Source organism: Kryptolebias marmoratus, linkage group LG3, assembly GCF_001649575.2.
Source record: "Kryptolebias marmoratus isolate JLee-2015 linkage group LG3, ASM164957v2, whole genome shotgun sequence".
NCBI lineage: Eukaryota > Metazoa > Chordata > Actinopteri > Cyprinodontiformes > Rivulidae > Kryptolebias > Kryptolebias marmoratus.
The window spans coordinates 9,535,155-9,556,807 of record NC_051432.1 but is presented as its reverse complement, the minus strand read 5'-3'; the positions used below and the strand labels follow the sequence as shown (position 1 = coordinate 9,556,807).

General features: G+C 41.9%; 2 protein-coding genes across 3 annotated transcripts; one reads left to right on the top strand and one right to left on the bottom strand.

Moving 5' to 3' along the window:
• The first annotated feature begins 29 nt into the window (after positions 1-29).
• On the top strand, positions 30-4,381 carry LOC108230891 (aryl hydrocarbon receptor interacting protein). The gene is made up of 7 exons (XM_017407551.3): positions 30-179; positions 696-878; positions 969-1,157; positions 2,002-2,178; positions 2,280-2,421; positions 3,190-3,419; positions 3,507-4,381. The coding sequence occupies exons 1-7, from the start codon at positions 81-83 to the stop codon at positions 3,510-3,512; spliced, it is 1,026 nt and encodes a 341-aa protein (XP_017263040.1). The 5' UTR covers positions 30-80; the 3' UTR covers positions 3,513-4,381.
• Positions 4,382-4,659: 278 nt separating this feature from the next.
• Positions 4,660-9,954, bottom strand: cdk2ap2 (cyclin-dependent kinase 2 associated protein 2). Of its 2 annotated transcripts, none has more exons than XM_017437801.3 (5): positions 9,887-9,954; positions 8,024-8,182; positions 6,441-6,532; positions 5,399-5,519; positions 4,660-5,301 (listed from the first exon to the last, which is right to left on the bottom strand). In XM_017437801.3, exons 1-5 carry the CDS (start codon positions 9,951-9,953, stop codon positions 5,234-5,236), a joined length of 507 nt encoding a protein of 168 aa, XP_017293290.1. In that variant the 5' UTR covers position 9,954; the 3' UTR covers positions 4,660-5,233. The 2 variants fall into 2 exon arrangements, with proteins under 2 accessions (XP_017293290.1, XP_017293366.2); XM_017437877.3 differs by having other exon boundaries at positions 8,024-8,179.
• Positions 9,955-21,653: the final 11,699 nt, after the last annotated feature.

Here is a 21,653-nt window from a genome sequence, read left to right as displayed (position 1 = left end):
GACGCTCCGGGGACGTAACGTCTTACGAAACAACCGGCTTCGCTTCGGCAAACATCGTTCGTTTCCGTAAACGCTTAAGGATGGAGGAAGAGGCACGCAAGCTTCTCGAGGAGGGAATCAGAAAGAAACTGATAAGTCCCGGTAAAGGAGAGCTGTCGACCTTCCCGCATGGAACCAAGGTAATAAGACACTGTCGGCGACTGAATGGTTTCCGTCCCGCTGTCCAGAAAATTAAAAACAACAACGCGACGAGACGCGTTAGCTAAATGCTATCAGCGATAGAAAAAAATCTGGATAAAACATCGAAACACGTCTGGCTTGGTGAGCTTTATACCAAGCGTGTTTGGTCTATATAAAGGGAGTATAGAATTTAACAGCTGTTAAGATGATAAAATATTAAATTTAGTGTGAATATGTCAATATTTGCTCTTATGTTTTTTTTTTCCTGATGGAAAAGCAGTGGGTGGGGAAGAAGTGTTTGGGCATTTTGATTCGTCGGCTTGCCATGTCAATCAGTTGTCCGTTGTTGTGATTGGTCAGACCAAGATGGCGTAGGGATGTTCACTAGGCCTGTCGGAAAAGTGTATTTTTGTGGGGGTTTTTTGCTCTCTGCTGCGCTAATCTTCTGTGCTTGTTTTCGCTAACGAGCCTGCGTGATTGTATGCCTATTATCTACTTCTATATTCTTATTTCAGGTTATCTTTCACTACCGCACCAGCTTGTGTGATGGCACGGTGCTGGATGACTCCAGAACCATGGGGGGCAACAGCAAACCTATGGAGCTCATCCTGGGCAAGAAGTTCAAACTGGCTGTGTGGGAAAGAGTAGTCATCTCTATGAAACAAGGCGAGATAGCAGAATTTACCTGCGACACCAAGGTGAGGAAGCTGGTGATGGTGCATTAGCTGAGGTGTTGATCTACCTCTGTGCTGCCGATTGTTTTACGCCCGTCTGCCTTTGCTCCTCAGCATACAGCTCTGTACCCGCTCGTGTCCCAGTCGCTGAGAAACATCAGCGTTGGGAAGGACCCTCTGGAGGGCCAGAGGCACTGCTGCGGCATTGCTCAGATCCACTCCCACCACTCCTTAGGACACGGAGACCTGGATCAACTTCAGGCCAACCCACAGCCTCTCGTCTTTACCATCGAGCTGCTGGAGGTGAGCTGTAAAGAGTCACTCTCTGAGGACTGACTCAGGGTTGACTGTCCAGGACAACGGGGAGTGGGGTAAAGAGGTGAAGGAGAGAGTCCAGGCAGGATGGAGTGGATGGAGAAAAGTTTCAGGAGTGATTTGGGACAAAAGGGTGGCAGCAAAGGTCAAAGGAAAGGTTTTTAAGACAGTGGTGAGAGCAGCTGTGTTGTATGGTTTGGAGACAGCGGGACGGACAAAAAGACAGGAGACAGAACTGGAAGAGGCAGAGCTGAAGATGTTGAGGTTCGCCTTGGGAGGGACAAGGATGGACAGGATTAGGAATGAGGTCATCAGAGGTACAGCACAGGTTGAAGGACTGGAAGATAAAGTTAGAGAGGCCAGACTGAGATGGTTTGGACATGTTCAGAGGAGGGACAATGGCTATATTGGTAGAAGGATGTTAGAGATGCAGCTGCCAGGAAAAAGACAAAGAGGAGATATATGGAGGGAGTTGGAGTGAGGTGAGAGGACACAGAAGACACAGTTAGATGGAGGAGGATGACTCGCTGTGGTGGGTGACCCCTGAAAAGGGAACAGCTGAAGAAAAATAAACTTTAGTGCTTTTTAGTTTGTATATGCATGTAACTGAGGCTTAATTTTGGGTGCCTCTTTAGCAGGCTGGATACTGTGGCAATTACTTAGTTTGTGAAACTTTTATTTTTCGAGTAAGTAGGATCTTGAAGCCAAGTACACAGTTCCATGAATAGGAAAATACAGAGGGAGCACAAAAATCAACCTAAAGAGTGACATGTTTTGAACAGCTGATCGACCTGCTGTTGCTTCACGTCTCCCCGTGCCTTCACCCGCTCAGGTTCTTCCCCCCGGTTCCTACCAGCTAGATATGTGGGCCATGAGCGACCAAGAGAAGCTGGACCTCGTGCCCCAGATCCACGAGGAGGGCAACATGCTCTTCAAACAAGGCAAAGTTAAGGAGGCCTCGGAGAAGTACTACAACGCCATAGCCTGCCTCAAAAACCTGCAGATGAAGGTCGGAGGACAGTTCGTCTATCGCGTGATCCTCGGGGCAGTGAGCTCGAAAAGATTGCAGTCCAACTAACCCCTCTGTGTGGCTTTTTTTTTTTCATTCAGGAGCATCCTGGAGACGGAGGCTGGATAAAGTTGGACCTGATGATCACACCGCTACTTCTGAACTACTGTCAGTGCCTCTTACAGCAGGGCCAGTACTATGAAGTCATCGAGCACTGCTCCTCCTTGGTCTTCAAGTATGAAGGTGAGGCTCTTTTTTTTTTTTTTTTTTTTTTTCCTTGTTTGTCCCTACCGCAGATGAGCGTTTCTTGGGATGTCAGACTTTATGCTTACTCTGTAATTAGTCACTCATCGGTAGCTGCAGGTTGAAAAAGACAAACCAAAACAATGTGTAAGGTTGTGTCGTGACTTTCATTTTGAATCTGATATCTGTATTCAGAGATCTGGAATCAGTTTGGGTGTAAAAAGGAACTCAGATGGTTAGTTTTCAGGGATCCATTTATGTCTTTTTAATTTATTAATAATTATTTTTGTGCCATTTTTTACCATTTTCCCCAGTAAAACATTAACAAAACAATTATATTTTTCAGGATAGATAAGCTTGATGGTTAAAAACATTATTTCAAGGTATCAGAAAGCATAACAAGACACCAATCAAGCCTAGGATTATCAAACAAAGTGATTACCTTGCCTTTATTGGTTTATTTGAACTTTTAATTGTCCTTTAAAACCCACCTTTCCTCACCAGCAGCAGCTCTGGTAGAACTGGGCATCTTTCTTACAGCCTCTCCATTTTTATGTTGTTTCATTTCACGTCAGCTGAATTAACATCTGTGCCTCAAACTCAAATTAAAATGTTTTCAGACGTTTTTCTTAGAATCTCCGAACAGATGGGGGAAATGTGATCGTTCTGTCCGAGGTCTTTCTTTGTAGGCTTTTCTTTACCTAATTAAACGCCGCAGTTCCTCACATCGCGCGCAGTGTCCGTTAAACTTTCGAGCGTTTCTTCCAGATAACGTGAAGGCATACTACAAGCGGGGTAAAGCCCACGCGGCCGTGTGGAACGAGAAGGAGGCTCGGGCGGACTTCGCCAAGGTGCTGGAGCTGGACCCGTCCCTGGAGGCGTCCGTGAACAAAGAGCTGCGGGCCATGGAGGAGAAGCTGCGCTCCAAGCAGCAGGAGGAGAAGGGTCGCTACAAAGGCCTGTTCGACTACAACGCACGGCCGGCCGCCGCCACCACGGTGAGTCCGCGTCGGCGTCTGTGTCCCGCTGCATTTATAAGCTTCGGATCGAAACGCTCAGTGAAGCTCATCTCCTCCTCCTCGCAGGGCTGAGGCGGACTGGAGGACCATCGGCGGGTTTCAGGACGGAGAAGACGACACTCTTGGTGTTTTGATTCTATCTGTGCACTTAAGCCAAACATGCTGCCAATCTGCTCCCATTCAGACAAACGCATGCTGACACCGTCAGCTTTTCATTTACATTTTTGTATTTGTTTGTTTGTTTTCTCCCAGTCCTCTGAATTCACTGTTTCGAAATGTGAAGCTGTGGCTCTGATTGGAGGCCCTCCATCCCCCCCTACAGAATCATTAATGCAGAGCAGCATTTTATTTTTTTTCACTTTAAGGGAACACTTCCTGTTTTTGTATTTATTATTTAGCCTCATAGGGATCCATACATATAAGGTTTTGGTGAGTAGGTTGTAAACCTAAGCAGTTTTATAAAAACCCAAGTTCCCGTTTTGCTTCAAAATGAATTAATCTTTATTTGTTTATAACCAAAGAAACAGGCTCCTGTAAGCAATAGGTTCTGAATATTTTCCTTCCCGGAGCTAGCATATAATTGTGAAAGCTGCTTGTAAATCGCCGCTCGATGTCGAAGCAGGAAACGCTTTATTTCTCCCCTCCACATCGTCTGCTCGGGACACTCGTCACTCCGGCCACAGCTGCAGCGGCGCGTGAGGAGAGAACCGTTCTGCGGCAATCACTGAGAGGAACACGAGGACTTGTGTCGTCTTTGCTTTTCCATATGTTTTGTTTTGTTTTTTTTCCTCTCTCGTGTGTATTCAAGTATCTAAACGCCACCGTTATGTTGTCGTTGTGAAGATGCTTCAGGAGGAGCTGTTTATTACTAGAGTCCATCAGTAAATGTTAGCCTGGTTGTGATGTAACCAAACCAATAAACTCGTTTATCCCCACACTTATTTGGCCTTTGAAGCTTTATTTAACCCAGTTTAATAAATACAAACCTGATCAGTGTCCTCCTACAGCGGCTGATCCAGATATGTATGATTAAATGTTAAGAAAAAGACCAAAAACTTACTCATCCTTTGAATATTTTGCAGCTTTCTGATTTGTACTGGTGAGATAAAAGTGCATTATTTGTCATGAAAGGTTTTAGAGAAAGTCAAAGTAAAATAATTTTAGCAAACAGCACCTATCCGTTGAACTCCGGTCAAACAAGAGGAGAAGCGTATTTTAATTTTTTTTTTTACCTTATTTATTAAGATATACATACCGAACTGCAAAAATCTGGTTTACAAAATTTCTTTACTAACAAACCGACTTGAGATGCAAAAAGTTCTTGGGAATGAGAGGAATCTAACGCGAGCTCGTGCGACAAAATGTGTGAACAACAGAGATGTTCGGAGGAAAAACGAGAAGGGGGTGGTGCAGTTTGAAGTTTGGATTTTTTTTTAACTCGTGTGGCACGTTTTTTTCCACCGAGAGCTCGATTCAATGAGCTGAAACTCCACTCAGTCCTAGAATAAAGTACAAAAATTGTTGGGTTTTTTTTTTTCTCCAGAAAGCTCGAGGTCGCGCAGGAAATCTGACGCCGACTAAATGAATTTGGTGAAATGCATTAAACGTTGAACACGGAGGGACAAAGCGCATCGGCGAAAGCCAACAATGAAAGCGTGAGGTGTGGATGAGGAGGAGGGGGGGAGATTCGTTGAAAAATTGAAAAATATCCAATGGGACTTATGAGGGCAGGCTGCTTAAAAAAAAAAAAAAAAAAGGAAAGAGCGTTGGATGAGGGGATTCTTCAGAAAGGGTTATGTGCGAGCGCTTCTCTCCGTTTCTGCAAGACACTCTCTGACCAGCGCTCGGGCGTGGATAATACCTGGGTGAGACGGAGACAAAGACCTTTCAGTGAAGAGGAGGACAAACCGTACGGAGCCGACACAACGAGTGGCAACGGGGTTATAAGAAAAAAGTACCTCTCTTTAGCCTCTCCATGGCGCTTTTGCTCCCAGCGTACGTAGGCCTGATCTCACGGCTCATCTCCTCGATGACGGACAGCAGCTCGCTGTAGGTGGAGCCTTGGGACACTTTCACAGGCTGTGGGAGGGGGTTCCATTGATGTTTAATGTTGAGGGGGGGAGAAAAAACAGATCCATCAGGATGGGTTACATATGAGAAGCAGATTTATTCACGCTAAGCGAGTGGCCGTGCAACCAGTTCAGTGCAGGATGTAGTTCAAGCTTCTTGATTTAAATTCAAACCAAACCCTCAGTTTGACTTTATGCAGAATGAATTCTTCAGACAAAAACATCTCATATGAAGTACTGGTGACTCAATACGTTTATATAATTTTGCATTTGTGCAGAAATGTGTAAAAACTTAAGTTTTTGTCTTAAAGCATGGTAGTAGGCAGAGAGGTAACATAAAAAACAAATACATGAAAGCATCCTCTGCCAAACAGAGTACTTTACTGAAACCTTTGTTCCATTCTAAAGTTCTCTAACACCACACACACACACACTACCTACTCCTAACAAGGCAGATTCAAAGTAGCCTTGTGAAAAAGCGATAGTTGCTGCCGATTTTCAAACTATTTGGAGTCCATCACTCCACAGTAAAAAAAAAAAAAAAAGACCCTGACAAGTCAAACTACCTCCGAGGCAGCTAGCAGTCTTCCTGTAGTTAACCTCGACTGCAGACGGTGCGACGTCAGACAGCTCGAGATATACTCTCTCTGCAACTACTTTTAAAGGTCTGAAGCTCTCAGACGATGCGTTTGGTTTGACCAGGGTACGAGCGTTCAGTTGGAACGCTGCGTTTTGTCCCTAAAAGCTACAGCGTCACGCATCTGGTTAGATGAGACACTGTTCAACTGTTTGCCAGTCACATGGCTTTAACCCTAATAATCACGTCTGCAACGTGACTGAAAAAAAACACGCATGACCTCAGGTGTTCCGGCCCCCTGAGAAACTCTCGTTTGAGCCGAGGTTTGTGAGTGTGGGTGTGTCGGACTCGCACCTGAACGAAACCCATAGAAGGTGGCCCGAAGTCGCTGAAGGCTGGCCTGAAGTTGGACGACGATGGGAGGGATGGAGACGGCACCGACGAGCCTGAGGAGCAGAAGAGACTCAATGAAACACCCTGAAGTCTGAGCTTATAAGACAATGTTTGATCTAATAAGTTTAGAACTTAACACTGCAGACAGGATTCACTTTAAATATGTTGGAGTGTGACATGTTTTCAGGTGGTGAACACACTTGACTACGTGCTGTAACAGGAGCCCATCCTGTGCCGTCAGGTTTTATGTATAGAAACAAAAAAAAAGCACGTAATCCGGTCCTAAATAGGTGTTACAGTTAGGTAAATGAAACAACATGTGTCATTATTAACCTAAACAAATCTGGAACCACGTGCCCAAACAACTACCTCGGATTTAGTAGCTCGTACCATCGTTACTGGCTGCTGTAACTTAAAAGAAACCTCATCAGGCTCTCATGCTTCTGTGAAGGAATTCTGACTTCTTTACAGAGCTGCTCCAATTCTTTTAGGTTTTCAGGCATTTCTTTGCAACAAGGTTGATAGAGGTTTCATCACACTTTTTCAGACAAGGTAGGAGTTACGTCACCTTAAAGCTGCAGGAGGTAACTTTTATAAAAAATTTTTTTTTTTTAAATACATAGTTGCTAAAACTGCCACTACCGTATTTTCCGCACTATAGGGCGCACTGGATTAGAAGACTCACTGTCAATGAATGGTCCATTTTCAAACTTTTGAAAGACTGGTGAAGAACCTTGACAACAGCTGTTATATTTACAGTCTCTCCCATCTGACCTGGTGAAGCTTGGAACTCCTTCAGAGAGCTCCCAGGGGTCTGTTCTCCTTTTTCACCGTCACTCAGTCTGTGAGGACGGCCTGCTCTTGGTAGATCTACACATGTCCCATATTCCCTCCATCTCCTGATGATGGATTCAACAGAACTTATGGGATGTTTAGGGCCTTGGAAGTCCTTCTGTATCCATCCATTTTCAATCATCTTTTCTCTGAGTTGAATTAGGACAGCCTCTTTATAAATATGTATGCAATTAGTAGTTTTACATCAAATATTTCTGTTTCATTGGTATTACTCTGTAGGAATTTAGCTTCACTTTGTCACTGAAGGTTATATATATATATATATATATATATATATATATATATATATATATTTTTTTTTTTTTTTGTAAAGAAGGGCAATTTATAGTGACCTTGACTGATTTATGACAGCAATAAAAGCAGAAAACAGAGGGTGAAAACTTTCACAAGGCACTGCACTTCAAAAACATCTTCTGAAGGACAGGTTTTGCTTTGCAGTTTTTCCACACACTGCTCGTACGTTTAGGCTCTAGTTTGTGCAAAGACAGGGTTTATTTTAAAGGCTGTATTCACCTACTTTTCAGATCTTGTACGAACCAGCTGATTATTTGTTTTAAGATGCTCTGTTTTAACCCGACTGGACGCCGTGTCAAGACTACTGATCACCATTTTCCATTGTGCTGTTAAATATTTCAGCACCTAGTCAAAAAGAAAGAAAACCCCATTATCATGGTGCGGCATCGGAGTACCTGGCGGAGTGTGGTTGGAGCCGGATGGCGCGGGAGCGATGGGTTTGTAACTCATGGCGATTTCAGCAGGCAGCTCCACGTACGACGCGCTGCTTCCTTCCGTCCCGTCGATCCAATGCTTATACAGCTTTCCTGCTGGTGAAGAGCTCCTAGGAGCTGCTGCCAAGGCAATGAAACGCACACAAGAAGTAGAATTAAACCATAGAAGGGGGACATTTATTGAGCTCTTGCCAACCTTTTTTTTTTTAATATAGAGCTCGTAACACAGATGGATTCAGTCAGATCGGCTCAAGATGCAGCGGTGCCAGCGTTAACTCAAACCTTTTTCAGCTTGCTGCAACAAGAGGCGCCACGAGGTGCGTCTCAAACGCGTAAAGCAAAGATGAGCCACAGATCAAGTGAATTCAGTCAGGAAAAAAATCACTGTACCTAGGCAGACACTCCTAAGAGTTTGTGTTTGATGCATCTGTGAAAGGACACATTCTGCACCCAACTCTCCTATGTTAGAAATAAAGCTCCATTTTCACCCAGAACCTCAAACACTTCAAAGTTAATGGGGCACAAATTAAATTAGCCCTCAAAATGACTGGCACCAATCTGGAGTTCTCTAAAATTGGTCACCATCATTTTCACAGGATAAGAGCCAAAACAACAATAATAAAGTCTCTGTACAATTGTTAAGACTTTGACTGTAAATAATAATAAAGTGAAAGACTTGCTTTAAGCCTCACAAAGACGATGGCGTCTTGTGAAATCTGTGAAAGAAAACTGTGTAAAAGTATTAAAGTATGGGAGCACCCAAATGAAGACAAAAACAACAACAGGTGGGAGTCCAACTGGCATCCATCGATCCCCATTCTCTCTGGCGGAGCAGGACTGAAAAGGGAATGTGCCACGAACTTTAATCTTTATTTTTCAAAACAGCACAGCTTCATCAAAACAGGAGCACAGTCACTGGTTTGCTTTGATTAACGGATTTCCTTCCACCGCCATGAAAACCGCTTTCATCCAGCATCACAACAGACCTGTGGCTGAACAGCTAAACCAAAAAAAAAAAAAAAGCATGTTTGAAAGAACAGATTCTGTGGATTATTTACACTAAAACATGTTAAATATTAAAACTTGTTTTTTGACAAAAGAAGCTGTGCTCTATCAAAGCTGAATTTGTAATTTCTTGGAAGAATTACCTGAAAGTCATCCTTTTCTAGTGAAAGAGGTGATTCTGTTGTTTCCGTTAAGTCTACAAGTTAAAACCTAAAAACGAATGACTTCTACTCTTATTTAACACTTTGAAATAAGTGGCTTCTGCCATGGAAAAGACATTAAATGGCACTTTTAAACTTAAACACTTTACTTAACACCTCATGAAATAATTACAACTACTGCTACACACCTGAATATTTTTATTTTTACCCTTATAAAATGCCACTCAGTGTTAACATGTACAAACTGTTTTCTCTATATTCTGACCTCCCTGTTTAACAAACATGCTTTGATCCATTTACTTCATTCATATGTGTCAACATCAGATATTTCTAATCACACGCCCAATGAACCCTCGTCTGAGGGGATGAGGGTCTCACTGAGGCAGCTTCCGGCTGTACAGTCCGGCGGAGGAGGAATGCTGAATGAAACAAAAGCTGAAGAGGAAGATGCCGAGAGAACTACTACCAGCCAGCCTTACAGGGATTAGCTAGCCTCTTACCGGTTAGCATAACAACAGAAGTCAAATAAAGGCGAGAAAAGCCCCGAGGGAAGCAGGCGGCTCTGCTACACACAGAGAAAGTGCCGAACGAGCGACCAGGTACACCCCCGGCCGCCGACTAATACACGAATGGGCCAAAAAGAGGCTTAATTTCTTACCTTTTTTACGAGGAGCTGAAATCTTCCGTGGAACGTCAGCCTTGACGCTTCCGGTGTGCGTGAGCATGCGCAGAAGGGAAGCGTAGTGTGTTGATGATTTTTTTTGTTTACATTTACAGCGATCTGATTGGCTGCTGGCGAAACCTGTGACGTCTGTTAAAAAAAAAGATATATTCATAATAATTATTCTTATTAATTACACCACAACCGTTTCAACAAGTTTTAAGTTAGACATATAATATTCAAAGTTATTATGTTGAAGTTGGAATTATAAAATCACGAATGGGGTGTTACACTGTTTACCACAAATTATGATAAAACAAAATACATAATTGCACTAAAACACACTGTGTTTACTGTAAATATTACTACATATCGATATAAAAATCATAAACAGGGATCTTGTGAGCTTTCGTGCCTTCTAAAGTAGCAGTGTTTCAAAAATTTAACACCATAAAAATAAGGTTTAGAAAATGCGACTTGTTACATTCTCAAAGTATCATCATTTTCTTAAAGAATCTTTATTATAAAGAAATTTACACAATAAGGTCAAATTGGATGACGTTTAGGAGCTCCATGGTAACGGAAGTCTGATTTATAAAGGGTCATATTTGGTCAAAACATTAAAAAACAGAAATTAATAAAAGCTGAGAAAATAATAAACCATGAACATCATCAGCCATGACCCTCAGTACGTCAGTCCACTGTAACCAACAAACACAAAGCTGAAATATAAATGTAGAAGCACACGCACATTTGAACACACATTGATTAAATAGCCAAAATCCTAAGGAAAGAAATTAACTTTTTACATTTGAATTTGGATAAAAGTTTTAAGAGACCTCAACTTTGCATCAATCTGCATAGCAACAGAGGTGTGTGTGGGTGTGTGTGTGTGTGCTAAAAAAAAGAGCAAGAACCGTAAAGAGAGGTGGAGCGAGGACCTTTGTGGAACCACAGGAAGAGACGTGTGCAGATTTAAAACTAACCACATCCACTAAAGCTCCCGTTACTTAAAGGTCAAATGAAAAGGGCTTTGAAGCTGACATAAATCAAGAGAAAGTCTTAAAAGGTGCTTGTTTTCAGGGTCTCTCGTTTAAAAAAAAACTCACCCTAATTTTAAAAAATCACTAGGATCTCCTCTGCATCACTCAGAAATGTGACGTAACAGGAGGCAAACACAGGAACGCCAACAAGGTAGTACATAGCAAATACAGATGGTGTGGGTGTGAAATGGTTCAGTTGTAATTATTTTGTGTAAACTGACCCAAAACCCCAACAGCTGAGTCATTCTTCAGCTTCTCAAGAGAGTTTGATGGATGTGGTTCATTTAGCTGCTGGTGAAAATTACAACCCAGAGTCTGGAGACTGACTGTGGAGTTAATGTTGGAGTTAATGTGGTAGAAAAACCACCGCCTGTCGGACCGACACCAGCAGTCTCTAGCTGTCCAGATAGGAAGCTCCTCAAAGACTGGGTGACATCATCGTAAAGCTCTGGGGTTCCTCTTGTGAAATGTGGGGCTCGAGTTTCCGACAGCATCACTCCAGACCAAAACAACATGTTTTCAAAGCAGTCCTCTTGTTAACAAAACTTTCTTCTTCTGCTGCTTCCATTTCCCCTGATAAACACTGACAGTAACCTCCTCAGTGTCCTACAGCGGCCTGCCACAGCTGGCCCCGCCCCGTTCTACGTCACCAACCATGGAGGTAACTCCGCCCACACAATCAGCCCACTTTGAGACAAAAACTCTAAACAACAAGTCTTTAACACTTGAAATCAGAGAAATGGACCACTGGAGTGTTTTATGATCATGTCGAACTAAACAAAAAACATGACAACTCATTATTTTGACATACCCTGTAATTTCACCTTTAATTGGAGGCCCCTGAGTCCTGAATGGTTTGTCTAAAACATCCTGATGAACGAACATGCAGCTCATCTTCAGATCACTGATGATCCTGAGCCCAGCCGCTGCTGGGAACAGTTTGTCGAACGGACACTGGGATCTGAAAGCAACGAATCCATGTTAGAAAGACATTTCTAAAACAAAAAACAAATTCTTAAAAGATGATATTGTTTCAAACAAATCAGAAGAATAAAACGGAGGAGGAAGTTGACAGGATTGGGCGCTGCAGTGCTTTGTTTAGATTAATCATAAAATCGTGCTGCACTGAACCCCAGATCAGGAAAAAAAAATACATCTTATCAGAAAGTTCATGGTTAGCCTAATAATGAAATAAGACAACGCTGTCTGCAAAGACAAGAGATCTGTAAAGTCCAATTAGGCAAGAGTGCTTTGCTACTCTAATCCCTCACACGTGCCAGACATTTCATCAGGACCTGTGAAAAAAAGGCACATCATGTCTCCACAAAGCTGATGGCAGTAAAATAGTGTGACAGCGAAGTCAGGGTTCTGTGTCCACCTCCTGCCTGGTTGGGATTAAAGAGTGGAAGGCGACGGCCGGTGATTCTGATCGCCACCATTCAAAGAAAACAATTAGAACCGGCCCATCTCTGCGCCTTTTCATGTTCTGGATCTCCAAGAAATCTCTGTCCTTCCTCATTTTCAGCCCTCTCGCCAAGGTTTCTGCCCCAGTTCTTTAAACTGTTTTAAAAGGCGTGAGGCTCAGGATTGGAGGCGAAATGAACCACTTTCCCTTTGGAGATTTTGAGTTTGACTAACCCCCCTCCCACTGAAATTCCCTTTTGTTTCAAACAGAAATGCTTGATTCCGTAGAGACTTCAACAAAAATAAAAATGAAAGAGTGATTTGATGTGTTGCAGCTGAGAGTTTCCTTCCACAGAGGCCGCTGCTTCTTGCTGGCATCTCTTTTGTTTTTCTGCAAACAGTAAAATGCAGTTTCCTACAGTCCTCCTTCAAACAAAACGCTCTTTTACAAAGAGACTGAGCCACAGTTTAATGCTGCAAAAAAAGGCATCCCCCCGCCTCCATATGTGCTGGCTGCTCGTTCAAACCCATGGAACCACGTCAGTGCTCCTGCTGTGTGTGCTTTCAGACGCTGCAGCTTTGATTGCGAGGACCGTTTGATTTGATTTGGTTGGAATCTAAGAGCCGCACTGATAATGAGCTCACACCCATCATCCGATCTGAGTAAGTTACAGTTAGAAGATGGAGGGTCCACACAGTGGGAGAGGAACCCTAGTTATCGCTCTGTCCAAGTGAAACAATACCAGGTAATTTCTCCTGAACGTTATGCTGTAGAGGCGAACTCAGAAGAGCTTCCAAATCACATGAAATAAACACGTTAAGCAACCTAAAATTTACTTTCTTTTGGGTTTTTTTTTCTACCTTCACATCGGCCATTTTCACCACTGTGGCATCTTTTATTGTCGTCTACCTTATTGTCCGTCTAAAACAGGCTTCTTGAAAATGAGTCCCTGTGTCTCAATAAGACTACTCGAATAAATAAAAGTCAAATAAACAATATATATCATCTTATTCTGCTGTAGTGCCTCTGCTGCATGTCAGGAGTCTGCAGGAGCCGGCAGGACAGGGAACGTGACATCAGTTCATCGTTTCTTTTTAAAACACACCAACAGTAACCAGTTATCTTCAACCCAAAGAGCAGGAATTTAACTCAAAATGATTAATGGTGTGACGGCTGAATCGGCTGAATCGGCTGAGTCAGCGTTCACACTACTGTTTACCTGACCTTTAATTTGTCTGTATATTTTTTTGCAATCTAACCATTCCTGCGTACTTTGTACTATTAAAAAACATTCAGCTCACTCAGGAGATAGGTGCTATGATTTTTATTTCTTGTAACTTTTAGATTATTTAAAGTTTTTCACTTTAGTTACAAATATTTCCCCCATAAAAAAGATTCTCTTCATTTCCTTCTGTTCTACCTTTAGTTTCCAGTTAGCATTTTGCTACATTTAGCTTTTAAGATTCCTTTTGCAACTTGTTGCTTTAACTAGCCTTTTGATGTTTTAGTTAGCCTTTTGCTAGTTTTAGCTTTCAGCTACCCCTTTGTTACTTATAGTTTTTAGTTTCCCCTTCGGCCACTTTATTTTTTAGTTAGCTAGCTTTTTGCTACTTTTAGGTTATAGCTGTTGTTTTAATGCTTTTAGTTAGCCTTTTGCTCCTTTAGCTTTTAGCTGGTATTTTGCTACTTTGGGCTCTTAGCTATTTTTTTTTTTCTACTTTTAACTTCTAGCTATTGTTTTAATGCTTTTATTTAGCATTTCACTCCTTTATCTTTTAGGTAGCATTTTACTACTTTTGGTTATTAACTAGTGTTTAGCAACTTTTAACATTTAGCTTGTGCTTGTTACTTTAAGGAAGCATTTGGAAAATTTAGCTTTTAAATAGCATTTTGCTACTTTCGGCTTTTAGGTAACATTTTGCTGTTTTAAACTATTAGTCTGTGTTTGCTTCTTTTAGCTTGTGTTGGCTACTCTCAGCTAGCATTTTTGCTATTTTTGGCTTTTAGCTACTATTCTGCTTCCTTCAACTTCAACAACTCCGTTTCAGCTTCTTTAGCAAATTTCAATGACGTCATTCAACACTTAGAGTTCACACAGCATTTCTGCAGAAAATACCTTTTTACTATTTTTCTTTTTCTCTGGAACAAAGATGTAGTAGCAGCAGTAGTGGGAGTAATAGTAGTCATAGTAGTAGTAGTACTAGATAACTTTTTTAATAAACAAGAGTTTATAGTTGTTTTCTATATGCCAGCTTCAGATTTCCTGACTTTGGGGCGACATTTGAAATCCTCTAGAGGCCTTTCAGTGCTTTTCACTGATTCCACCAGATGCAGGTGGTTTGCAAAGTTAGTTGTTTTTTATTTAGAAAAAGGGTATTTCCTGAAGCACATAAGTTAAATGTTGCATCATTGGATCACCCAGACCTTTTACCACCTGTGATAAAACACACTTATGGTAAACCTAAAAAAAAAAAAGAGTAATTTACTTAAACATTCAGGAAGTCGCTCTGGTTTCTAAATCTGACAGGAGTATTTTTATTCCTCCCACATATCTTTGTTCCTTTAAAAGAGTTTGCTTTATTTTTTACTTGTTTTTCTGATTTAATGAAGACATTTTTTTTATTTTTACAGCCACCAATGCCTTTTTTTCTGTAATTGGGTCCTACTTTGAATCACCAGACACAGAAAAATAAAAGATGTATTTTTCCCGGGAAGCCGATGCTCTGCCCCTCAGCTGGTCTTTCCACGGTTCGCTGAGTTAGTTAAAGACGGTACGTGGCTCAAACATTTGGCACAAGCAATTTAGAAGATTTCGCTTGTGTATCCTTCCTGAAAACAGGAATAACTCAGAGTACATTTTTTCCATCTGTATAGTTTGAAGCTGAACAAAGGGGACAAGAGAAAGAAACTATGCAAATCCATAGTCCTGGTTAGGTATGAGACTTTATCCTGATTGTCCAAGATGGAAGTTCACTTTGAAGCCTTGGTCAAACAGATGTTTATGTCGGGGCTGTAGATGATGAAGATTGTTGCTGCTGTAAGTTTCACCCTCATGTTTGGATGAAGGTGTTAAAAAAAAAACCAGATTTCTTGCTGGTGTTCAGGCCCTCATTGAGCCTACAGAACCACCTTTGCTTCGCTGGGGGGTGGGGGGGTCTCCAGCGCTGCTTCAAACAGCGGGTCGGCTGAAAACAAATTTACCAGATAAAAAGTCCAATCCTGTGACTGCGCAGGGGGCTTAAAGACGCTCAACAGTCCCTTCCACTGGAGGACAGGAGAAGAAGCGTGTTGGGGGGAGAGGATTCGTTCGACGATCAAACTGAGTTTTCCCACGGACTGTCACGTTGATAATTAAAGGGAAATATTTGTGACCCCGAGCTGGCGACATGAGTCAGAATGAGCTCAGGCTGCAGAGCGAAAAACGCCTGAAAATATTGATTCTTGCGGTAATTGAGATTTGCGTAAAAACGACTCTGTAAAGACACCATCTAGGGATCCCAATAACTGAAATGAAAAATAATCCTCCTGATCTTCCTTGAAGTTAAAGTTGTCTAATGAGTATGGCTTCAGAAGTAATCCTTTTAAATCGAATCCCTGTAATTTCCTTTGAAAATGCTTGGAAATCCCTTTGTATAATGTTGGACATCATCGGGCAGCTTAAACGTTCCCCTTCCTAAATAAAGGGCCGGAGATCAATCCAGACCAATACAACCTCTTGTAAACAAAACTAGCTTGTTGCCAGGCCAGGCCAGGCCAGGCCATAAACTACGCATCCTTTTGAAGCTTTTGAGATTGAGATTTTGAAAATAAAATGAATTTAGTATTGAAAAATGCCTGATTGTGACTCATTTTACCAGCAAACCTAAATCTATTACGGCCTGGAGTAGTTCACATCTGCGCTCCAAACATTACATCTGAACAAACAGGTTCTTTGTGTAAATCCATAATAAACAAGACGCATATTGCTGTGGACTGTGCACACAGCCACACTGTGGGGTCGGCTTCTATAGGCTCCACGTGGAAGCATAATTTCAGCTCAAGGCAGATGGTGGACGTCCACGCTCGCAGGCTTGGAGCAGGGCAGATGGTCGGCACTTGTGTTCAGAGATGCACATATTGTACGCTGCGAACGTTTGCTTTCAAGGGTCTGACGACGATCTGTTTCGGCTAAAAACAAAGACCTGAAAAAAAAATCAGGTCGTTCAGATCTGTTTTTGGCTCGTTGGGCGTTTCTGTTTTTTTTTTCCTTGTGGTTTGATTCTCGTGCTTGAAACTCCAGTTCTTAGCGTTTGCTTCGCTTCCTTTCACCCTGAACTGACAGATGCCAGGTTTTTAAACAACTAAGCAGAAGATTTCACCCTCCTCAAGCCCTCGATACAGAGAGAGAGAGAGACAGAGAACTTGGGGTCAATTTGACCCGAAGGCCACGGGAGGGTTAAGTGTTAATCACCGCCAGCATCTCTGCGAGGAGCGTTGGGCCCCGCAAGACTCAGACACTAATTAGCAGGCTCTTTAAAAAGATTCATGAGAAAAAAATTCTGTGTGACAACAAGAAAATTCGAATTACAAAATGGGTCTAATGGTTATGATTAATACATCCCCACGGTCCTGTACAGGCCCCTTATTACAGCCGGGCTCAAAGAGCTGAATGCATCTCCAACATTTACAGAAGTACCTAACAGGGTTTATTTTATTTATTTATTTTTTTTATTATTATTATTATTCTCTGGCTGAGTAGTTCACAGCAGAGAGATGCAGATTTGCAATTGAATTAGCCAATCAGAAGGCTAATTTGAATTCTAAAGAAACACTGAAATGTATAAGAACACATGCAAAAATCCTTTTTCCTTTGCTTCTAGTGATGCAGAAGAGTTTGACACATTTAAATACGACATTACGTTCAATATAAATTAGCAGTTTAATAATAAACATACCAACATCAGTCATAGAGTGTCTGGAAAGCAGCCCAGCATCATTGAATATTTGAAAGAACGAGTCAAAAGACAAGAGTACAACTTATTCAACAAAAGAAAAACAAAACTGAGGATTAGTTTATCTTTGGACTGACTAAGAAAAGTCAATGATGTGAGAACTTGGCACAAATCATGGAGGAAAACAACAACAACAAAAAAAAACCCTGCAAAAAAGACTTCATAGATGAGATCTTCAGCTCATCCTGACAGAAGAGAGGCGTTGGTTTTAGTCCTATACAGTATTTACATTCATGCCGTCTCCTTTCTTAGTTCTTCTCTGTGTTTTAGTGGTTTCCATTGGGTTTCAGAAAGTTCAATTAGCTCAAAGTGTGGCTGGTTGTGAAGCTGCCTTAGGAGACGTGTCAGACAAGGCGATTCCTGAGAGCGCCACTTCTGTTTCTGAATTCCCTTTGTTCTCACGCGGGGAGGCAATGACTTCCCTTCGTGGTTTTCACACAAGCCGTAAAGCTGGCAGCAACTAATTAAAGGTGATCTTACAGAATTAACAGAAACGTCCCCTCTACATACGAAAGCCTGTCGAGGCTCTGTTCGTGCTTCCCACTGAGAAACAAGCAGCTGGGACCGGATATAATCCAGTCGGTGTTTCCTGATGTGACAAGCATTGTTGCACTTGATACGGAAACTTTTGTTATTTTTGTTTTTTTTTTGTTTTGTTGCCTAGTTACAATATCTGGTGTAGAAACATCACTGCAACTATCAACTCATTTAATCTCTAAAGTAAATGAAAGCTTAATAAACTGCCAGTCAAACAATTTAAATGATAGTGTTTCTTTTTTGTTTTGTTTTTTCTTTTTCTCAACACACACACGGTGGCCCTGAAGTGCTAACCACATCAACAAATCACTAAACATAACGACAAAAAAAACACAATGGCATTAACCTGCCAGAAGAGGCAGGTACCAGTAGGAAACATGCAACATCGCTGATTTGACGAAGGCGCTGTTTGAGTTTTGGACCTGAAATTTGATGATTAGTCCTGAGCATGTCCAATACCACCTAATTTATATGTCCTGACTCAAAATATTCTTGGATAGCAGCAGCTACAGCTACGTTTGGGTCACCGGTAACGTTTTAAAAACATTCTACAGGCAGAATCACGTCCGGTCTATTGCCAATGGACCATCCTCGGCTCACTTCCGGTCCCTTTACCCCAGGGGAGGGACAAGTCAGACAATTCACCGTTTAAGGATGACGCTACAAAAGAACTAAAGTTTAACTATTTATTCTAATAAGGCAGAGAATTAGTACAAGGACCAGCGCTGGGACTTCTGTAGACAACATCTTAAGGATGAAGCCGGAAGCAGAAGCTCCGAACAAAGGAAGTGTCCGCTTATATAGATCCTAGGCTCCGCCCATTCTAGAGGGCCGGAGCACGTCCCTCACGTGACGTCAGTAGTTTTCTATGTGTAGTCGAAGATGGCGTTAACTGTTACGATAAAGTGTTTCAGCAAGTGTAGTGTACCTTAATCTGTGAGAGTGCGGTAATAATAAACTATTCACGGTACAGCAAGGGCTTGACACAGCCGATAAAGGCGGATGAGCAACTGGTTTTCCTCGATTTCCCTTTAGTACTTACTTTTATTTTAGGACATATCTAACAGGTCCAAAAGCCAAACGGCGCCGTCGTCCAATCAGCGGTGACGGGCGATATCCATTCCTTTAAGACATGCCAGGCCTTTAATTTGTCATGTTTTGATCACTGATTTTGGCTTTAATTTATTTTATTATACCACTGTCTATTTTTAGGACTACTTTTTACATCAACACGTCCACAAAGTCACGAGTCACAAACTAAAGCCAGGCCTTTCTGAAAACACGCTGTTTGTCTGAGAAGTTTACACATCTTTGGTCCAAAGATATTTGGAACTCTTTCGAACGACGCCTTTTGGACGCCACAAAGATCCGTGACGAGCGTGTTTTGAATAAAACGTTGCACTAATTTGCATCCGAACTGCACCTTTAACTCCTGTTTTTAATCAAAGAAACAATGGCGTGAGTAAAACGACATCATGTAACATTTTTGACCAGCGGACATAAATTTGACTAAAAAGACGGAGAAGAAAAACCTTGTGTCAGTTTGACACGTTCAATAAAAAAAAGGGTCTTTTGTTCAAAAAAAGGAGCCGCTGATGGCTGAACATTTCCATAATAATAGATTAAACCTCGCTGAATTACACCGTCCGCTCAGCTCTGAGTCATGCAGAGTTATTCTGTTTCTTCGTACGAAAACAAAAGAAACACACATTTGGATCTTTTGAGCAGCCATTTTTTTAAAGACTAATACCCCTGCTGCCTTTCATTGCCTTTCAGTCCATATGTGTTATATATGGTGTTCAGTATCAGCACTTAGCTCTAACAACGCCAACAACAAAGAAAAGACATACTACTCTGTGAATGTTGAAACAAACAAATTTAAAAAAGGGTTAACAATGTCTTCTGAATCTCCTTTTATCTTCAAAATACAGAAAACCAAACATGACATTGGCATGAATTCATTTCTTTCATTTCTGGTACAAATTCATGCCCCTCTCGTCATAAAAATCAACCTTCATTTGCAAAGTGCCGGGTGCTTCTGCAACATCAAGACATTTTGTTCCTTGTCTTTTGTTATTTTTGTCTCTATCCTTGCTTCTGCTGGGGCTGGTTGTTTTCTCTGTGGCTGAATACTGCAGGTGTGCACCCTACCAGTCCAAGAAACTTGCACGTTAACAGGCGACTGTCGCCGCTGCCCAGTCGTTGCTGGTGGCGGTGCACCAGCTTTGGTTCTGTACGTCGCCCCGTGACAGCCCATGTTTTGGACTGGAGAAATGCAGCTCTGGGAAGCCGGCATCCCAAAGTGTCTGTGAGAAGTAACTGAAATACAAACGCCCTCTTTCAGCTGACAGCCGTCCCTAACTCCCAGTGAGAGCGTGGACGGTTAACTCTGCATGGTGTGCACTTACTGTGTGACACACTCTGGGCGATTTCTGGTCCATTACGCCGCGACTAACATCACGTCTCCATACGGGGGGGCTTGTCTTCTCAGCAGAAATGGTCGGTCAGCTCAGTAAATATTGAGGGCTCTTGCAGTTCACGTCCTCTGTGTTGTGTAACTGAACTACTGTGATGCTTTTCTGTTCAGTTCATTTTCCATTTTTGCCCCCCCTAAGCTGCAGCTTACTTGTATTTGTTTATTTAAATTTACGAGGGCTTTCCTGAAGACCTGTTTCAGGCACGTTTTGTTTTCCTTACCCCTTACGGAGATGAGCTTAGATTTTCTTGTGACGTTTCTGGAGAAGAACATCTCTCATCCCACTGCTTTCAGAAACTTTCAGCCTCTCCCCAACAAAGGACGAGTGGCTGAGATCTCACCTAAAATGCATATATGGGTTTGGGGATAATTGAATCCAGTGCAGACTTGTTAAAACTCCTATTTTCTGACCCTAAAATTGTCCTTTCATTAAGTGTAACATTGTCTAAAACTTTTAAAACATTGAACTGGCATTTCTTGATGGAATGTAGGTTACATTTAAGACAAAAATCTGGCTTTATTTGGTAGCAATCAGACTCTGCAATGGGGATGACTCTCAGCTACTACCACACCAAATTTTAGCTCAGTCTCTGTACAGTTGTTAGTGTTATACTTGTTTTTGTGGTTTATAAGCTCAGTCATTTTTCGTGGCCATCTTGATTCAGGTTGATTCAGGTTGAGCCTAAAAGCTAATGACTTGTAGATCTACATCCAATAAGTCCTTTCTGAGGGGTCCATTAAACTTTGTCCAGTGGTTAGTGAGATATCTTGCTAACAGACAGACATGGCTGATTTCAACAGTTAATGCAGAGGTTTTAAACAAAGATCTGAGACGATCTGTTAGCACTGGAAGTATGTGTTGCAGGTGAGTCTTAGCTACTCCAACACCAAATTGTTGCAAAGTATCTGTAAAACTGACCGAGTCGTAGCGGTTTTTGTGTTTTCTAATGTCAGTTTGCCGTGGAGGCCATCTTGAATCGAGTTGACTCCAAAAATTTATCAGCTGTAAATGTACTTCGAATGACCACTTCCTGACTGTTTCATTAACTTTTGTCCACCAGTTCACCAGATATTTTGCTAACAGACAGACACACAAACGCACACTTTAAAACATACCAGTCATAATCACCAGAAATGAAATGACTGATCAAAGACTGACCCCACACTGTCTGGTTAGAGAAATCTTGGCACTTGAGCCAAAATAAATGACCCCTGACATAGATTAAATTATGATGAAGATACACACATCGGATTTGGTGGCTAAAATTAATGACCAGGAGTTAAATGTGTAAGCCGACTGCCCTTTTCCAAA